This window comes from Suillus paluster (assembly GCF_016628075.1).
Source record: "Suillus paluster strain FC165 chromosome Unknown EDB91scaffold_103, whole genome shotgun sequence".
NCBI lineage: Eukaryota > Fungi > Basidiomycota > Agaricomycetes > Boletales > Suillaceae > Suillus > Suillus paluster.
The window spans coordinates 320-17,634 of NW_024537663.1; the positions used below are offsets into that span (position 1 = coordinate 320).

A 17,315-nucleotide genomic window follows, 5' to 3' on the forward strand; every position below is an offset into this window, starting at 1 on the left:
CCCACTCGTCTCAATTGCACCCTATTCTCCGGCCCCCTCGTCTTCATTGCACCTTATGTACCGGCCCACTCGTCTCCATTGCACCTCATTTACCGGCCCACTCGTCTCCATCACACCCCAGTTCCCCGGCCCACTCGTCTATATTGCACTCCATTCCTCTGGCCCACTCATCTATCACACACTGGATTCACTACTACTATTCATAATTTCCTATATAGTACATTGCTATACTACCATCTATACTATATACACCCAGCCCATCCGTTTGCCTTGGACACTCCACCCCCTCGGCCCACTCGTCTAACACGGTACAATTATTGCCATGGGCCGGCACCGGGTGGCCCGTCTCTATTGGTACATTGTCACGCCCGGCTGCCCGTCTGAGACGGGTGAATTCACTGAAGGGGCTCAAGCACATGCGTAAGCAATGAGGCGTCTGAGTAATACTGAACTAAATATAGCATGATAAGAGACATGTGTAGTAAGCGTGGATCAAGGGAAAAAGAAGTAAGTAAACACAGCTGTAACACAATGACCTCGACTAGCACGATCTCATCCGCGCTGGACTTATGTCCGCAGCTGACAATACGTCCAAGAGGCGCATCAGGCTTGCCACCATAGGTATGTTTCTGCCACTCGAGTTATAGCTAGCATCTAACGTTGTTTGAACAGACAACTATCAGGGCGAAGAGAGTGATATTGTCATCGCTAGTCTGACAAGGTCTAATGAGTCCAACGACATCGGTTTCATGAACTCCCCTGAACGTCTGAACGTGCTCATCTCCTGGGCTTGAAATGGATTCATCCTGATCGGGAACTCGCAGACCTTTGTGAATGCTCGGAGGGGTAAGGAGCTCTGGGGAAAGTTCTTCGAGCTCGTCAAACAAGGCGGCTACCTGTACGAAGGCTTCCCGATCAAATGCGAACGGCACCCAAACCGAAAGGTCCTCATCAAATCTGCATCTGAATTTGATACTGTTTGTCCCGATGGTGGATGCACAGAGATATGGTGAGAATTTCAAAATCAGTTAATGTCGTTCCTACTCACACTGTCTCTAGCGACATGATGTTGAGCTGCGGCATCCATCCTTGCCCGCTAAAATGCCATCAGATCTCGGACCATTCGCAAATGCCTTGTCAACACCCGTATTCCGGCATGTGTGATGCCGATCGCCACAAGCTGAAGTGGAAATGTTTTCAGTCGAAGCCGGATCCTTGTCCTGACTGTACCAAAGAAGCCAAACGTGCAGAGGAGAAGCGAAAACGCGAACTCGAGCTGAAGCAGAAACTAGCGGAGGAGGAACTGCAACGTCTGATACAACGTGAACAGGAGCAGTTGGAGCACGACTTACGCATGGCTGAGCTGGATGCCAAGTTCAAGGCGGAAATGGATGCGATAGCTGACGCCCAGGTTGCGCAGCAGCGAGCCAATGTCTACCAACAGAAAATCAAGGATATCGAGGCAGCTAGAGCCAACGCACAGAAGGCGGCTGTAAATGCACAGGCACACGCCAACGCTGCCCATTCTGCCTTGTCATCCAGGACACACCCCACACCTTCCGCACCTTCCGCACCTCCATCCAATCCGCAGTCAAACGTTCCTCCGCCAAATCCTACTCCTCCGTCGTCATCGCCGAGTCCGCAGCCAAGCACAAAATCTTCGACTTCACAGACGAATTCCCAGCAATCGAAGTCTCAACAAAGTGGACCTTCCTCGACGTCATCGAACAATGCAGCACCCACGTCGCCTGCCCACCAGGATTGGTTGTACCAGAAGCAAGTCAATGGCGAAAAAAATAGCGCCATCGACGGTATCATGGAGTTGACAGGGCTTGAGGAAGTGAAAGCACAAGTACTCCGTATCAAGGGCCATATTGACTTGATGAAATGACAAGGCGTCCCCGTGAACAAGGAGCGCCTCAATCTTGTTTTGCTCAGTAACCCAGGAACTGGTGAGTACTCTTCGATGTTTTAGCGTCCGGATCGCTCACATTCCTCCAGGAAAAACCACAGTCGCAAGGTTGTATGCGCCATTTCTCGAATCAGTTCAAGTTCTCCCAGGCGATGCCTTCCTTGAAACGACGGGTGCAAGCTTGGCACATGACGGGGTAGCTGGAGCCAAAAAGCTCATCGCAGATGCCATGATGGTGGGAGGAGGCGCTATCTTCATCGACGAAGCATACCAACTTGTTAGCGAACACCAGCACACAGGAGGTCAGGTGTTGGACTTTCTTCTCGCCGAGATGGAGAACCAAGTGGGTACTCTGGTCTTCATTCTCGCGGGATACAGCAAGCAGATGGAGAAGTTCTTCGAACACAACCCTGGCCTTCCGAGTCGTGTTCCGTACTCCCTCAAGTTCGCAGACTATACTGACGTGGAGCTTCTGACGATGCTGGAAGCGCTTGTGGAGAAACAATATTCAGGCCAGATGAAGGTGGAAGACGGCATCAGGGGCTTATATGCTCGAATTGCAGTGCGTCGACTTGGACGCGGTCGCGGTCGCGAGGGCTTCGGAAATGCTCGGGCATTACAGAACATGTTTTCCAGGGTCGCCCAGAGACTAGCTGAACGACTTCAGAACGAACGTAAACAGGGATGGCCCACTGACGATTTTTTTATCTTCAAAGAGGACTTCATCGGTCCTGACCCATCCCAGGTCCTTCCGCAATGCGCTCCTTGGGAGAAGCTACAGAAAATGATAGGTCTCGATTCCGTGAAAGACAAGACTCTGTCCGTAATTTCTTCGACATCGTCGACACGAACTATCATCGAGAGCTTCAAGAGAAAGAGCCCCTTGCGATGTCTCTGAACCGCGTCTTTCTTGGCTCACCGGGAACCGGCAAAACGACAGTTGCGAAACTCTACGGACAGATACTCACAGAACTAGGGCTTTTGAGCAACGGCGAAGGTGATAATTCATGCTTGTGTTGTTGGCTGCCCATTGACTGCTGAAATTTCGTCAGTCGTGGTCAAGAATCCGTCTGATTTTGTGGGCGCGTACCTTGGCCATACGGAGAAGAGCACCAAAGCTATCTTGGACAGTACCGTTGGTAAAGTTCTAGTTATAGATGAGGTACGCAATCCCAGACTTATTAGCCAGTAATAATATTGACCTTATTTGTCAGGCGTACATGCTGTACAGCAAAAACTCTGGACACCAGGACTCGTTTAAAACGACCGTAATTGATACCTTGGTCGCGGAGATTCAAAGCGTACCCGGAGAATATCGCTGTGTTTTGCTATTGGGATACAAAGAACAGATGGAAGAGATGTTCCAGGTACGCTCGAATATTCACTCGAATTACCAAGCAAACTCTGATATGTCTACTCAGAACGTGAACCCCGGGCTCGCTCGCAGATTTGCCATTGAAAACGCATTCACCTTCGAGGACTTCACTGAGTCCCAACTTCGGGAGATCTTGGACTTCAAGCTGAAGGATCAGGACCTCGGAGCCACAGACTCAGCGAAACAGGTTGCCAGCGATCTTCTGAACAGAGCGAAGAACCGTCCTAACTTTGGAAATGCCGGCGAGGTAGAGAACATGCTCGGTCTGGCTAAAGCCCGCTACCAAAAGCGTCAAGCGTCAGTGCCTCCTGATCAACGTTCCGACGTGATCTTCGAGCCTGAGGATTTTGACCCGGATTGGGAATGTGATCGCAACGCTGCAGCTAATCTCACGAAACTCTTCGAGGATCTTGTTGGTTGCGACGACATCGTGAAAAAACTAGGCGACTATCAGAAAATTGCTCGTGCGATGAAGTCCTCTGGTGTGGATATGCAGCAAACAAATCCCAACGAGTTTCATTTTCAAAGGACCTCCAGGTATATAGCGATTTCTGATCCGGAGCGGAATATTCATGAAGGGATCCACTTATCTGTAGGCACTGGGAAAACTGACCATTGCGAGGAAGTTTGGTCAAGTGTATTATGACATGGGATTCCTTTCTTCATCCGACCTGATCGAGTGCTCAGCCTCCGACCTTGTGGGGCAGTACGTAGGTCACACCGGTCCAAAGACGAAGAAACTTTTCGAGAAGGCCCTGGGAAAAGTGCTTTTCAGTGGACGAAGCATACCAGCTTAGTAACGGGCACTTTGCGCAAGAAGCCATTGATGAGGTCGTCGGCCTCATGACCAACGAGAAGTTCATGAACAAGATGGTCATCGTTTTTGCAGGCTACGAGAAAGAAATGAACTGCTCTGTTGAGCGTCAATCCTGGCCTTCGCCAGTCGTTTCTCGGAGGAAATCACTCTGACCAACATGACGGCGGCTAAGTGTCTTCAAGTACTCGACAAGGAATTACAGAAGACGCAGATCATCCTGTCCGAGCTAGCCGACACCTCTTCTTCTGCTTACTCCGAGATGGAGATATCATCGACCGAATGTCACGCTTGTCCAACTGGGGGAACGTCCTGAGATGTCAAGACCATTGCCCAGAGGCTCACCCATCACTGCATTCAATGCTTTGGCAAATACTCCTGGAAGTGCACCTGTCGCTCACCGCAGATGAGGCAATAGCCGTCATGAAGGATCTGCTCAATCAGCAACGCCAGCAGCTCAATATTCCACGCATAGCCACTTCACCCCCATCAAGTATACCACCGATGGCATCTTCCAGCAATTCCGCTCCTCCTCCACCCCCTTCCCAATCAGGGTCTTCTTCCGCAACCAATAAATCCCAGCCACCTAAGCCACCTTCTCAGAACAGCTCTTCATCCAAGCGGGCGCCGCCGAAGCCTCCTCCGCCATCAGGGCCGTCCCTCTACACCCAGCAGATCCCACCCACCTAATAAGCCACCTTCACAAGGTAGTGCATCATCCAGCAAAAAAAACCCGCCGCTGCCGCCGTCTGCTCCGTTGTCCGCTGCAAAGATCACTCCGAAATCCACTCCTCGTTGCCCGAAGCCGCCCAAAAATTTCCAACAGGGGTCGCCTGCACCGTCCAGTTCTGGAAGTCTGCCTCCTCCCTCTATTTCAGGATCCCAAAGCAGTGCCCCACCTGACTCCAGATCAGCAAGGGAAAGCGAAGCAGTTACCAACTCAAAACACCCAGCCTCGGTCTGCCAATGGTGTTCAGCGTGACCCAGGAATCGCCGATGCTATCTGGAGGCGATTGGAGGCAGATAAAGCTGCAGCGCTGGAGGCTCAAAGGAAAGCAATTGAGGAGGTAAAGAGGCGTGAGGCTGAATTGAGTAGTGCTGCTGCAATGCAGCGAGCTGCAGAGGCTGCAGCTCGGGCTCTTGCTGAGCAGATTCAGAGGGCACGAGACCAGGCTGAGCAAGAATAACTCATGCGCCAGCAGGAAGTGATTCAACGTCGAGAGGCAGAGATGCAGGCAGCAATGGAGAGAGCTGCTGCCACACTCGTCCGAATGCATCAGGAGCAAGAGAGGAAGAAACACGAAGAAGTGAGAATACAGCAGAAGTTGAGGAACCTCGGCGTCTGCATACAAGGCTATGCATGGATCAAACAAGCATCAGGGTACCATTGTGCGGGTGGCTATCATTTTATTTCCGACTCCCAGCTGTGCTAGTTCTGCGCACATCATCCAGGTTTGATTAACGAGACACGACCATGTTGAGCATGTTCATACATGACTACACCGCAGAATTTCCAGTTGGTTTGGAAGTCAACGCTAGCTGGCATTCTTCCGAACTCATTTTCTTACATCTCTTTGCCATGTTTTTGCGCTCTTGCAGATGCTGTGGTATACGTATTTCAAAGTTCTGTATTCAATATCCTGAGGTAGATTTACTTGTCGAACGCCAAAGACTGAGTGAATTCGAAATATAAATTGACCGCTGCTCTTTGCATACCATTCATCCACAGTATTGGATGCAGCCCGCAATACATTCCACTGTTCCCCTCTTCTCGGGCGACGCAAACCAGTGCTCCTATGGAATGCCGAACCGCTGCACGCAAGTGCACATATAATACTTCATGCTCTCGGAATTGAGCTTCTGAGCGCCTTTGACAATGACAGGGAGCGTGTGCACAGTATTGGGGTTCCATTGATTGCCTACGAGGTGGTGGGTGTAAGAGAATTCTACTCGTAGAAGGGCTAGATCTTCGAGTACTCAGACGGTCTCAAAAGGCAGGCCCTTGATGGCAACAAGGCCTAGAGATGTGACACGTGACAATTATTGCATCAACTTGCTCATTGATGTCAACGACTCGACATGCAGGAGTCCGCAATATCGATAGTACAAATAGTGTTGATCAGCACACCGGGAAACAAAACTACACTCCGCTCATGCAAAGTCGATGTCCCAACTCATATTCAAGTTGATGCTCCGACACTCCTGACCAGTTAACAACTGAAACTTGGCATCGGTACCCTCCACCTCAGCATATTGAACACATAGCTTGCCCAACATGCGGAAAGGTTATCACCGATATTTTGACCATGAGGCGGATCAATTCCACCTTTGATGGCTCGCCCTCCAGATCTCTTCTCATCATCCCTCTGCGATGTTCGAAAGCAGCACGAGCGCCGTCGAAGGACCGAGGCTGCTCAAGGCTCTGGTCCAAGATGTCGCTCATTTGCGCAGTCTAGGGTGCGGTTATGGTTCAATTGAAGGATGTCATAAACTGCTATGGTATTTTTTTAGAATATCTTCCTGAGGGCTCGCTCATGCACATCATTGTCAGATCGATAAATCGGGACAGTTCACCAAAGACACTCGTGTCAGTCAAGAAGTTGGTACAGAAGGGTAAAGTGACTAGTAGCCCAGATCTTCGATGTTTCAAGCGACGCGGATCTCATGTCATCCATGTGGACCTCAGCCGCATTTTGCTAGTGACATCGAAGCCTCCAGGCACCGCACCGCTCACAGCGTATGCCACCTGTGTACATAACTACAGCGGTGACATAACACGAGCTCTTTGAACACTTGTCCCTCAAACCGAGTGTTTCTACGACTTTTTGCTCTTTATCGACTCAGCTAACATGGGAGGAATCGTAGGAGGACTCGCTGGCTGTCGACCCTCCAGAAGAATTCACCATCGAGATGCGGTGGAATAACCAGACTTACCTGCTACCTGCAATCCAAGACGGTTTTTGTGCCATCATCCAATTCTTCATCGTCGAGCTATTCAAGATTCGACACAAACAGTTCAAGGGCACCTTTCCAAGTGCTTCAGAATTTGGTTCCCAACACGACTCAACCTTACCAAAGCAAAATCAATGAAGTTGATGCGACCCCGGGAGTTTATCGCCAAGACACTCTGATGTGATCCAAAACTCATACCATATGGTTTTGTTGGTGCTGGGCCACGCTGGATTTGTGGAGGTTGCGGGGGATAATAAGACCGCATCGCAATTGAGATGGAGCTGGTCAGACCAGCAGAGTAGAGCGGGTTTGGTGCATTACTAGCACAAGTTCCGAAGGCAATTGCCGTTGTAGGAGAATCCTCTTGTGACGGGTTCACCACTGTAAGTACCTGTTAAATCTAAATCTAATTGAGATATCATCGACTCGGAGACGTAGATCATGTAAGTACTACTTAGATTTGCGGGGTTCACCTATCGTTCATTTCTTGGGCAGTCTGGTCTACGTGTGGCCCCAGTCACTGGCTATAGCCGGCGAGTAGTTGTAGTCTAAACTTGGTCTAAACAGATAAGAGAACACGGACAGCCTGGTATACTTACAAGTTGGGTGCCTCATACGTAATGTTAGCTACTTACTCTTACTGTATAGGTTCATGGCATCCGTGTGGCCCTATATAGGCCCTAACCACGAGCGCCTGCAATTTTGCTCTCAACACTCAAGTACTCAAGTACTCACGACCCACACCATGTAGCTTGTTTCTCATGAATCGAGCAGCCCAGAATGCCGAGACGATTTCAAGTCAATAAAGGATCTTTCCGAAAAGAAGCGCAAGTCTTATCTCGAAAAGGATCCTACGGGCGTCAGAATTCTCAAACATCAGTCTCTTGTTTGCGTACTTTCAGGAAATCAAATCATCAGTCTCGCAAGTGTTCACCGCGTGGAGGCACTGCTTGCGCAGAAGCCACCTGTTATTGTGCTTCAGCTGGAAGGGGAGGCTAGCATCGCAAAGACTCTCCTTCAGCTGCAGTCATCGGATACCATTCGGCTCATTCAGATCGACACTGCAATTTTTGCCTTTGAGCCAGTCTTGAAGGCTCTGCAAAACACGCAGTTCATTCCGCTTTCAGAGGAGCTCCTGTTCTGGAAGGACGGGAACCTCATTGGCGGCGCTTCGGTGACTGCGACTCAGGTCACGCGACCACTCGCTATAAATCCCTCTGTGAATTTGCAGCGGCTCCTGGGGACTTCATCTAGTATCGTGCTTGATAAGTCTCAGGCGGCATCACTTCTGGCAGGACTCATGCAGAGGCTTTCCCTCATCCAGGGCCCTCCAGGTAGTGTTAATATCGACCGCCTATGCATATCCATTTTGCTGACATGCCACAGGAACCGGGAAGTCATTCATTGGCGCGCTGCTTGCAAAGGCTATCCACAATCACACCGAACAGAAGATTCTTGTAGTCTGCTACATGAACCATGCCCTGGATCAATTCCTAGAAGATCTCATGAAGATCGGTATCCTGGAGACTAACATGATCCGTCTTGGCAGCAGAGCAAACGCGCAGGTCGCCCATCTTGGCATTGCGGGGAATAAAGAGCGTTTCATCTGATCCAAAGCTGATTGGGCTATCATCAACAAGCTGAAGAGGGCGTCGAGTGTTCACTGCAACAATCTAGAGGACGCCATGGACAGGTTCATAGCCTCGAAGATGGCATTCAAGGACGTCCTCACGTACGTCGAGATGGAGGACTCGAAATACTTTGATGCATTCCACGTCCCTGAATATGACGATTCAGGAATGACTTCGTGTCGGCAAGGGTGGCAAAGCAGTCTCCTCGGAGGAACTCATCTCTAGATGGTCTGGAGGATCTAACGCTGGGCAGTTCAAAGACGAGCTCAATGTACATGAGGCGGCTGATATCTGGAAGATTCCTGTGGACGCTCACCAGAGCATGATGGAGAAATGGAGGTCGTAGATATGCAATTCAATCCTCGAGGAAATTCGCAAGAGTTACAACGAGTGCCAAGATCAACTGACATGCAAATTTGGGGAAGCCACTGTGGCGACCCTCATGGGGAAGAGAATCATTGCATGTACGACGACTGGAGCAGCCAAGTTGGCAAAAGACATTCGTGCGGCGAAACCTGATATCCTTCTCGTTGAGGAGGCTGGTGAAGATTCTTGAAAGTCACGTCCTTACTGCCATGGGCGAGAATACAAGCCAGATGATTCTCATCAGCGACAACAAGTACGCAAGTCATTGGCAATTTTTGGGACATCGCACTGAAGTTGACTCTCCACAGGCAATTACGTCCCAAAGTCAACAACTACAAGCTGGCTGTTGAAAAGGGCGACGGCTTTGAACTCAACAGATCACTCTTTGAACGCCTGGTTCTTATGGGCTTCCCTCATCAAACCCTGACAGCCCAACATCGTATGCGTCCGGAGATCTCAGCGTTCATCAGGAAACTCACATACCCCGACCTCACCAATGCTGCCAAGACCCAGGGCCGTGATGACATTCGCGGTATCCAGAACAACATCTTCTTCATTGACCACACTCATCCCGAGGATAACGACCCTCGTATTTCCGACCCAGGCGATGGGGCCTCGTCGAAACAGAACACCTATGAAGTCAAAATGGTGTGGAAGATCGTACACTATCTCGCCCAGCAAGGCTATGGGACGGACAAGCTGGTCGTTTTCACACCGTATCTTGGGCAGCTCTCAACACTTCGAGATGTTCTGAAGAGGGACAATGACCCTGTGCTCAATGACCTCAACTCACACAATCTCATCCGCGCTGGACTTATGTCCCCAACTGACAATACGTCCAAGAAGTGCATCAGGCTTGCCACTATAGGTATGTTTCTGCCACTCGAGTTATAGCTAGCATCTAACGTTGTTTGAACAGACAACTATCAGGGCGAAGAGAGTGATATTGTCATCGCTAGTCTGACAAGGTCTAATGAGTCCAACGACATCGGTTTCATGAACTCCCCTGAACGTCTGAACGTGCTCATCTCCCGGGCTCGAAATGGATTCATCCTGATCGGGAACTCACAGACCTTTGTGAATGCTCGGAGGGGTAAGGAGCTCTGGGGAAAATTCTTCGAGCTCATCAAACAAGGCGGCTACATGTACAAAGGTTTCCCGATCAAATGTGAACATCACCCAGATCGAACGGTGCTCATGAAATCTGCGTCTGAATTTGATACTCTTTGTCCAGATGGCGGATGCACAGAGATATGGTAAGAATTCAGAATCGATAAACATTGTTCCTACTCACAATGTCTCCAGCGACACCATGCTGAACTGCGGCATCCATCGTTGCCCGCTAAAATGTCATCAGATCTCGGATCATTCGCAAATGCCTTGTCAACACCCGTACTCCAGCATATGTACTGCTAATCGCCACAAGCTGAAGTGGAAATGTTGTCAGTTGAAGCCAGACCCTTGTCCTGACTGTACTAAAGAAGCCGAATGTGCGGAGGAGAAGCGACAACGCGAACTCGAGCTGAAGCAGAAGCTAGAAGAGGAGGAGATGGAACGTTTGATACAACGTGAACAGGAGCAGTTGGAGCACGACTTACGCATGGCTGAGCTAGATGCCAAGCTTAAGGCGGAAACAGATGCGATAGCTGACGCCCAGGTTGCACGGCAGCGGGCAAATGTCCTGCAACAGAAAACTAAGGATATCGAAGGTGGCCAGAGCCCATGCACAGAAGGCAGCTGCAAATGCGCAGGTGCACGCCGACGCTTCCCTGTTTTGCTTCAGCATCCAGGTCGACAAACCCCACAACTTCCTCCATCTCATACTCCCAAGGCAGTGTGCCACCGATTCCGGATCAGCCAGGCAAAGCGAAGCGGTTACTAACTCAAAGCAACCAGCCTCAGGTCTATCAATGATGTTCAGTGTGACTCAGGATTCGGCGATGCTTTCCGGAGGCAGATGGAGGCAGATAGAGCTGCAGCGCTGGAAGCTCAACTGGAACGCAATTGAGGAGGTAAAGAGGCGTGAGGCTGAATCGAGTAGAGCTGCTGCAAGGCAGCGAGCTGTGGAGGCCGCAGCTCGGGCCCTTGCTGAGCAGAATCAGAGGGCACGCGACCAGGCTGAGCAAGAACAACTTAGATGCCAGCAGGAAGCGGTCCGACGTCGAGAGGCAGAGATGCAGGCAGCAAGGGAGAGAGCTGCTGCTTCACTCGTTCGAATGCGTCAGGAGGAAGAGAGGAAGAAACGCGAAGCACTTGCTGAACAGACTCAGAAGGCACGAGACCAGGCTGTGCAAGAACAACTCTCGTGCCAGCACGAAACACTCTGGCGCCAGCAAGAAACAGTCCGACGCCAAGAAGCAGAGGCGAAGGCAGCAAGGGAGAGAGCTGCTGCTGCTGCACACACTCAGGAGCAAGAGAGGAAGAAACGCAAAGAAGAGAGCACACAAGGCTACCAATGGATCAAACAAGTATTGCCCGGGTGGCTATCATTTTTCTGACTCTCAGCTCCCCTACTTCTGCGTACAACATCCAACTTTGATTTACGACTCTGAGACATGACTCCCCCGCAAAGGATCCATGTCAACGTTCACTGCTTTTCTGAACTTGGGGTTTCCTCACGCCTCTTTGCCATGTTTTTTGCGCTCCTGTAGACGCTGGTTTTCCAATCATCGTTTATTGTTCATTGCCGCGATGCCCTGTGTTGGACAAACATACATATGTTGCGATGTGCTGTATAGTCGTGGATTACTATATACGTCACTGTTAACTTGATGCTGTAATAGTGTTTTCTGTGTTCAATAGCCTGAGGTATATTTACTATCAAACACCAAAGCACACTGAAAGCGATCAATCAATTATATCCGGGGGTTTTGTCCGTCAAAAAATAGATAACATGTCAATGATTCATGTTACTAGTAGTACCTATAGCAAATAGTACAAGTCCCACTTGCACTGTGGGTAGTGAATCCAGTGAGATTCAGTATGCGAAATCAGATTGTAATGCCCTGACATTCACAGCATAAGATGCTGAAATGGAGGTGCTGAAAGTTCCTTTTTTTAACTGAAATTTCAGTGAAAATATACTCTGAATTTTGTGCAGACTCCAAACCATCGGCAGCAGTGATCGGCCGGACCCGTCTGGACGGTTCAGTCAAGGCGGTTGACCTGGTATTGAACATTAAACCTTGACTGGTAAAAGTCAATGCGTGACTTTCATGTGATGTGAATTAGATTAAGTAACTGCGGATAAGTAGACTTAGCAAGTTGAACATTGAAATTGTATGGTAAAATACGAGAAAAAGATGGAACTAAGTATCAGCTGCAGAATTCTCTAACTCGAAAAGATGATCGTGAAAAACAATCTCTTGGTGAAAGCCTTCTTCAGATGACTTCCAGAAATGCAAGAGTTTGGTGACAGTCAAGGAGGTGGATGTTGTGGCCGACGGAAAATTAAAGAGGTTCTTGAGAAGCAAAGGATGACGTGGAGCCTGAGTGTTGAACTCGGCGGAGTGATTGTGGGCTGCAGAGGCGGGTACTATTGAGTTCTCATCCATGGTGTCCTGAATAAGTTCGTTCGCGATCGGAGTGAATGTGGGTGCGTCATCGGGGGTTGGGATGGTATCAGTCGAGGTTGAGTTCTCTTCCATTTCGTCAAATGTGCGTTTATAGTTGTGTCGAGTTTGAGAAGAGTCTGCTTCTGAACTTTCTCGGCATCCAAACGGCTTGCTTTCTCGCTGCAGCTCACTCACGGTCATTGATTATACTAGTGTCAATTTCTCGCGGTGGATGTTGTGTGCTGCCAATACTGAAGTGATTGACCTCAATGGTCATGATCTGGTTGGCTGCTGGACGAATGCAGCTCATACACCATGCTGAATGGTAAGTACTATTGACCTTGGGTCCCTTGTGCCATTCGGACCAGACCTCTGAAGAGTTTGGCATTCCGGACTGCTGAGGACGCGTGAATTGGACTAGTCGCCACTCGCAATGGCCTCTATCAATATCTGAATTACTTTTGAATTATTTATTGTAGTATTATGTAGCTAAGCCCTTGGTAATACATCCGAGGTCACGCGTTGACCTCTGGACTCGTCTTTGACTACTCTAAACCTTTGGTTCAACGCCTTGACCCAGTAAAAGTTCAAGAGGTCAAGGTTGACCGGCCGATCACTGGTGTAAGAGTCTACATCCCAGTGCCGCCACACAAACCAAATACGAACAACAATAATTCAAACACCGCATTATGCAAAGAGCTGTAAATGATGTTGGTGGCATCACCGAGCAGTACATATCTTCCTTCCCTTGGCACTTCTCCCTCTCGCACCTTCAGTTTTTGTTTAATATTGCTTTCTCTCACTCTTCGTCATCTCTTCGCTATGTGCAGGTTGCTGTGGTGGAGATGGTGTTAGATTGTATCTGATACGGAAAAAGTGAGCGAGGAAGGGCGCCTCAAGTGCTGAAGGAGAACCAGAGCGGCGAACGCGACAATAGCTTCGTGCAGTGTAGGAGGTATGCGATGAAGCAGCAATCGGGGTGGGATCACTTTTCTTTTCAGAGAACAGGAACGGCACTTGTGGAAAATAAAAGTGGGATATCAATGGGCTAGTATACACAGTTCATGAAAAACAATTATGTATGACACTGCGAAATTGCAGAACATGGCTGAGAAAAGGCCAATGCACGAGACAAGAACGAACACTTACGGAAGGGACGGGCATTGGTCCATCACCAAGAGGGACATGCGTTCTTCTTGCCATATTCATGCTTAGACTCGCTCAGAGAGTGGGTGAAAGCGCGACTACGGCACAAGCCGCCATACATGTTCCCAGGCCTACATTACATGAAACGAGAACAGCAGGCACTGCAGGGAGGGCCACTCCCATTGTAAATCCGGCAGCCCCATAACAAGCGACAGCGAGACTATTGCATCCTGGTCAAGAATTTGAGTCAGCCGTGCACAATGGCATGCTCGTTGACCTCACCTGTCTGACAGATGGCATACCCAAGGGGACCTGCAACTGCAGGGGCGGCAACAGCAGTAAGGAGGACGACAATAGATTTCAAGTTCATCTTGTGAATAAACGGTGGTCGATGGTAATAACTCGACTGGATGATATAGTTGGAACCAAAGAGGCGTGCCCAACTTATAAGTTGTGGTGATACTGAGTTTCAAAATGTAAACTGTCGGAGTGTCAACATTAAGCTTTTCGGGTCAGCGCAGTTTCGCACAATCCGCGATCACGTACTCCATCCATGGGATTTAGTTACAGTGCTTTGCATAAAAAACCGCAGTCGTCCGCACAGCAAAACGTGTGGTCAGGCTTGTTCGTCCATTTGGGGAACAGATCAGTGACCTGTCACACCATGGCTCCCCACCTCGCCCACAGTCCAGGGAACACATCATAGTATGGCGCTATGAGCAGGGAAAGAATGCACGAGAGATCGCCGAGCTAGCAGGTTGTTCCGAACGGACCATTTATGATATATTGCGCTTGCATCGCGACTTTGGTCAAACCACCAATCCATTCGTTCGTCAGAATGCACGGCCTCGTAGTCTTGAACTGGACGACATGAACTACATCTATTCCATACTTGAAGCCAATCCGGGTCTATATTTAGATGAGATACAGCACCTTAAAGATGTTCGTGATGTTGATGTTTTGATTGCAACTATACCACGAGCACTTCGGAGACTTGCACTCACACACAAGCAGGTAGCAAAGGAGGCTATAGAGAGGGATGAGATAGTTCGGGCAACTTGGCAGGCTCAATATGGAGACATACCAATGGAATGCTTTCTGTGGCTCGACGAATCCAGTGTTGATGATGACACCAATCAACAACGGGGTGGATGGGCTCCGATTGGTCGCACATGTGTTCAGCAGCAGACTTTCATCCGTGGGTAGCGGTTCTCGGTATTTCCAGCAGCTGTTGGCTGGCTAACTGTTTGGGCAAGGTGTCCACAAGCACGGCGAGCACTGTCTATTTCCTCTTGCGAGATATAGAAATGAGGCGGATTGAGAGCACCATCTTTCATGGCGAAAAAATCCAGCAATTCATGATCATCGAACTAGGAACTTACCGACCCGACCCGGGCACCGTAACTAGTGGTCCGAAGGTCGGCGAGGGGAGACCTGGGCCCGTCTTGCAGGTGCCAAAAAGGCCCGTAGAATCCTGTGTAGCATGTTGTATTATTTGACCTCTACCAGACCACTTCGAACATAGCATAAAGTCAAGCGAGCAATGGTGTAATATAAAAATGACCCGCTGACCTGTTTGCCATTGATATCTGGCTCCGATGAGCCTGCGGAGCATAACCTAGTGTGCAGGACAGCGAAAACCATATGCAGGGCTGAACCATTGACTGACCTGAAGTAGTGAGCAATCTGAGCCCACAACCCAACAGACAGTTCGAATGAGGGATGTCGATGTATCCGTCTGCTGCTGTGAATAGCTTGACGATGTACTACTTGAGTTTTCCGCATAGATTGTAATCTAAGTAGACGATCATAATAAGCAATGTGACATGTGACGGGTGACAAGGTACAAAAATGGACGAACGAACAAGCCTGACCAAATACGATTTGCCGTGCGGACGACTGCTTACACAGCGGGGAAACTGACATTTTACCACATTTTGCCGCCAGTGAAATTACATTCGAAAGGTGCTCTGGAACGCTCTAGGCTAGGTCTGGAATGCTTTAGCCAGGTCTAGATCTGCTTCTGATTAAAATCCTGCAAGAGGCAAAATGTTGAAACCCCCGATGTGTTACTGTAAGAGAAAGAGTCCGCCCATTGCCCACTCTTCCGCGCCACCTCCACCCATAAAACATTGCCGCTGCTTTGCCCACTGGGAAGTCTGCACTTCGAGCCCAAAACCAGCGCTAATGGACAGTCCCAACTGGGCTGCCGGTCTCCTTCAATGAACGAGCGCGCTTCGTGAGGCGGCGCTAGCAGGCGCCTCATCCTATCCATGCAGAACTTCAACGTGTAGTACTATAGCACACTGTTCACTGTTTTTCCCTATATAAATTCATTTGAATTCTCTCGCCAGTGTAAGAGCAACCAGCTGTGTGTACAGTGAAAATAAACACAACCACAAATGACTGGAACAAGTAGATAGATACACAAAAGATCAGACAATTGGAAGTTCGAGTTCGACGATGCGGCACCGGCAGAGCCGATATTGCGGGAGACGTAGGCACCGGCAGAAGAGTACATGTCACCATGAATGAGTAGAGCCCGCCTGGAAGCTGCAGGGGTACCCCACTGGGACACTGAAATAGACTCGTGCATACTCGGACGACGAGGATGTTCGACACTGAATCTGCACTTAAAAGGCTGAGGGAGGGCCTACTACAATTGACAAACGATATGGTGGAGGGAGAATGTAGGAAAAGTGAACGTGAAGGGGCTAAGGGGACTGAGGCGTATCCTGAAAAAACTAGATTAACAATACGCCTACCCTTCTGTGGAGATACTGTGACGGAAAGCAGACTAGTGCTGGCCGGGGATCGCGGGGATAAACATTAATGGCATTGTCTAGAAACGTTGACTCTCTCACGATGACTGCGCTGGGGATGTAGCGCCTGTGTTGGCTGCCTAGGAACGTGTCATTGAGGGGGTCTCACGCAAATCTTGATACGCTGACCGCAATGGAAGGCCGCCGCCCACAGTGCTAATGCCGCCTACTCCACGGCGGAGAGACTCGGAGTCCTCCCAGCATTGCTCTAGACCATCCCAAATTTCCATGAGGGAGTCTTCACGGATGGCAACACCAGCGTCGGTGCGACGACGCGCACGAGGGCCAGTAAGCACTGCGTGGACGGAACGAGATACACCAGAGACGGCGAGGGCAAGCGGAAAATAATGGGAAGAGAGAAGGTAAGAATAGCGAGGTGCGGGAGTGACCACGAGGATCTTGCAAGGAAGTGATAGGAAATTGGATGACACTGAAGAAGTGGCGGTAGGTGAGGGGTGTGATGAAAAAGGTGTTGTCGAGGGTGGAACCAATGAGTGAAAAAAAATAGCGAGCAACATAATTACTGCGTAGGAAGGGGCAGAACAAGGTTTCGAACGCTGTAGGCCGTAAGCAGATGGAGATGAGGCGGTCGCTCAAGTAGTTCGCAGCACACCGTTGTTTTTGATGACGAGCACCATGACGACGACGACGACGACGACGAAGGCATGTTAGGACAACAAATATTTGGAGGATAACTTCATGAGATCATAGGGTTTGCGGTGTCCAACCCAACGTCATTGCAA

At 49.6% G+C, this 17,315-nt stretch overlaps 6 protein-coding genes across 6 annotated transcripts; 4 read left to right on the plus strand and 2 right to left on the minus strand.

Annotated features, from left to right (window-relative positions):
- Positions 1 to 1,066: 1,066 nt before the first annotated feature.
- Positions 1,067 to 5,534, plus strand: EDB91DRAFT_1239622 (uncharacterized protein; the record flags this gene model as incomplete). Its single annotated transcript, XM_041321881.1, has 13 exons — positions 1,067 to 1,859; positions 1,939 to 2,735; positions 2,777 to 2,909; positions 2,965 to 3,074; positions 3,127 to 3,279; positions 3,334 to 3,761; positions 3,784 to 3,824; positions 3,924 to 4,051; positions 4,080 to 4,202; positions 4,244 to 4,410; positions 4,705 to 5,032; positions 5,055 to 5,168; positions 5,304 to 5,534. The coding sequence occupies 13 exons, from the start codon at positions 1,067 to 1,069 to the stop codon at positions 5,532 to 5,534; spliced, it is 3,546 nt and encodes a 1,181-aa protein (XP_041171415.1).
- A 622-nt stretch (positions 5,535 to 6,156) lies between these two features.
- On the plus strand, positions 6,157 to 7,056 carry EDB91DRAFT_1165874 (uncharacterized protein; the record flags this gene model as incomplete). The annotated part of the gene is made up of 1 exon (XM_041319974.1): positions 6,157 to 7,056. A coding segment is annotated over exon 1 (241 nt), but the record flags the coding sequence as incomplete, so codon positions are not given.
- A 198-nt stretch (positions 7,057 to 7,254) lies between these two features.
- EDB91DRAFT_1263598 (P-loop containing nucleoside triphosphate hydrolase protein) lies at positions 7,255 to 10,310 on the plus strand (the record flags this gene model as incomplete). Its single annotated transcript, XM_041324458.1, is given in 9 exon segments — positions 7,255 to 7,351; positions 7,833 to 8,387; positions 8,440 to 8,618; positions 8,694 to 8,828; positions 8,872 to 8,955; positions 9,031 to 9,213; positions 9,233 to 9,303; positions 9,359 to 9,918; positions 9,970 to 10,310. The coding sequence occupies 9 exon segments, from the start codon at positions 7,255 to 7,257 to the stop codon at positions 10,308 to 10,310; spliced, it is 2,205 nt and encodes a 734-aa protein (XP_041171417.1).
- A 160-nt stretch (positions 10,311 to 10,470) lies between these two features.
- On the plus strand, positions 10,471 to 11,824 carry EDB91DRAFT_57473 (uncharacterized protein). Its single transcript, XM_041327751.1, has one exon. The coding sequence runs from the start codon at positions 10,727 to 10,729 to the stop codon at positions 11,546 to 11,548; it is 822 nt and encodes a 273-aa protein (XP_041171418.1). The 5' UTR covers positions 10,471 to 10,726; the 3' UTR covers positions 11,549 to 11,824.
- A 2,001-nt stretch (positions 11,825 to 13,825) lies between these two features.
- Positions 13,826 to 14,120, minus strand: EDB91DRAFT_1061537 (uncharacterized protein; the record flags this gene model as incomplete). Its single annotated transcript, XM_041314454.1, has 2 exons — positions 13,826 to 13,980; positions 14,033 to 14,120. 2 exons carry the CDS (start codon positions 14,118 to 14,120, stop codon positions 13,826 to 13,828), a joined length of 243 nt encoding a protein of 80 aa, XP_041171419.1.
- A 2,464-nt stretch (positions 14,121 to 16,584) lies between these two features.
- Positions 16,585 to 17,292, minus strand: EDB91DRAFT_1165921 (uncharacterized protein). The gene has a single exon (XM_041319975.1). The coding sequence runs from the start codon at positions 17,088 to 17,090 to the stop codon at positions 16,653 to 16,655; it is 438 nt and encodes a 145-aa protein (XP_041171420.1). The 5' UTR covers positions 17,091 to 17,292; the 3' UTR covers positions 16,585 to 16,652.
- Between the last annotated feature and the right edge of the window lie 23 nt (positions 17,293 to 17,315).

Excerpts from the sequence above, each read along its gene's own strand:
- EDB91DRAFT_57473 (XM_041327751.1), top strand. The coding sequence starts at position 10,727 with ATGTCCTGCAACAGAAAACTAAGGATATCGAAGGTGGCCAGAGCCCAT.
- EDB91DRAFT_1165921 (XM_041319975.1), bottom strand. The coding sequence starts at position 17,090 with ATGTTGCTCGCTATTTTTTTTCACTCATTGGTTCCACCCTCGACAACA.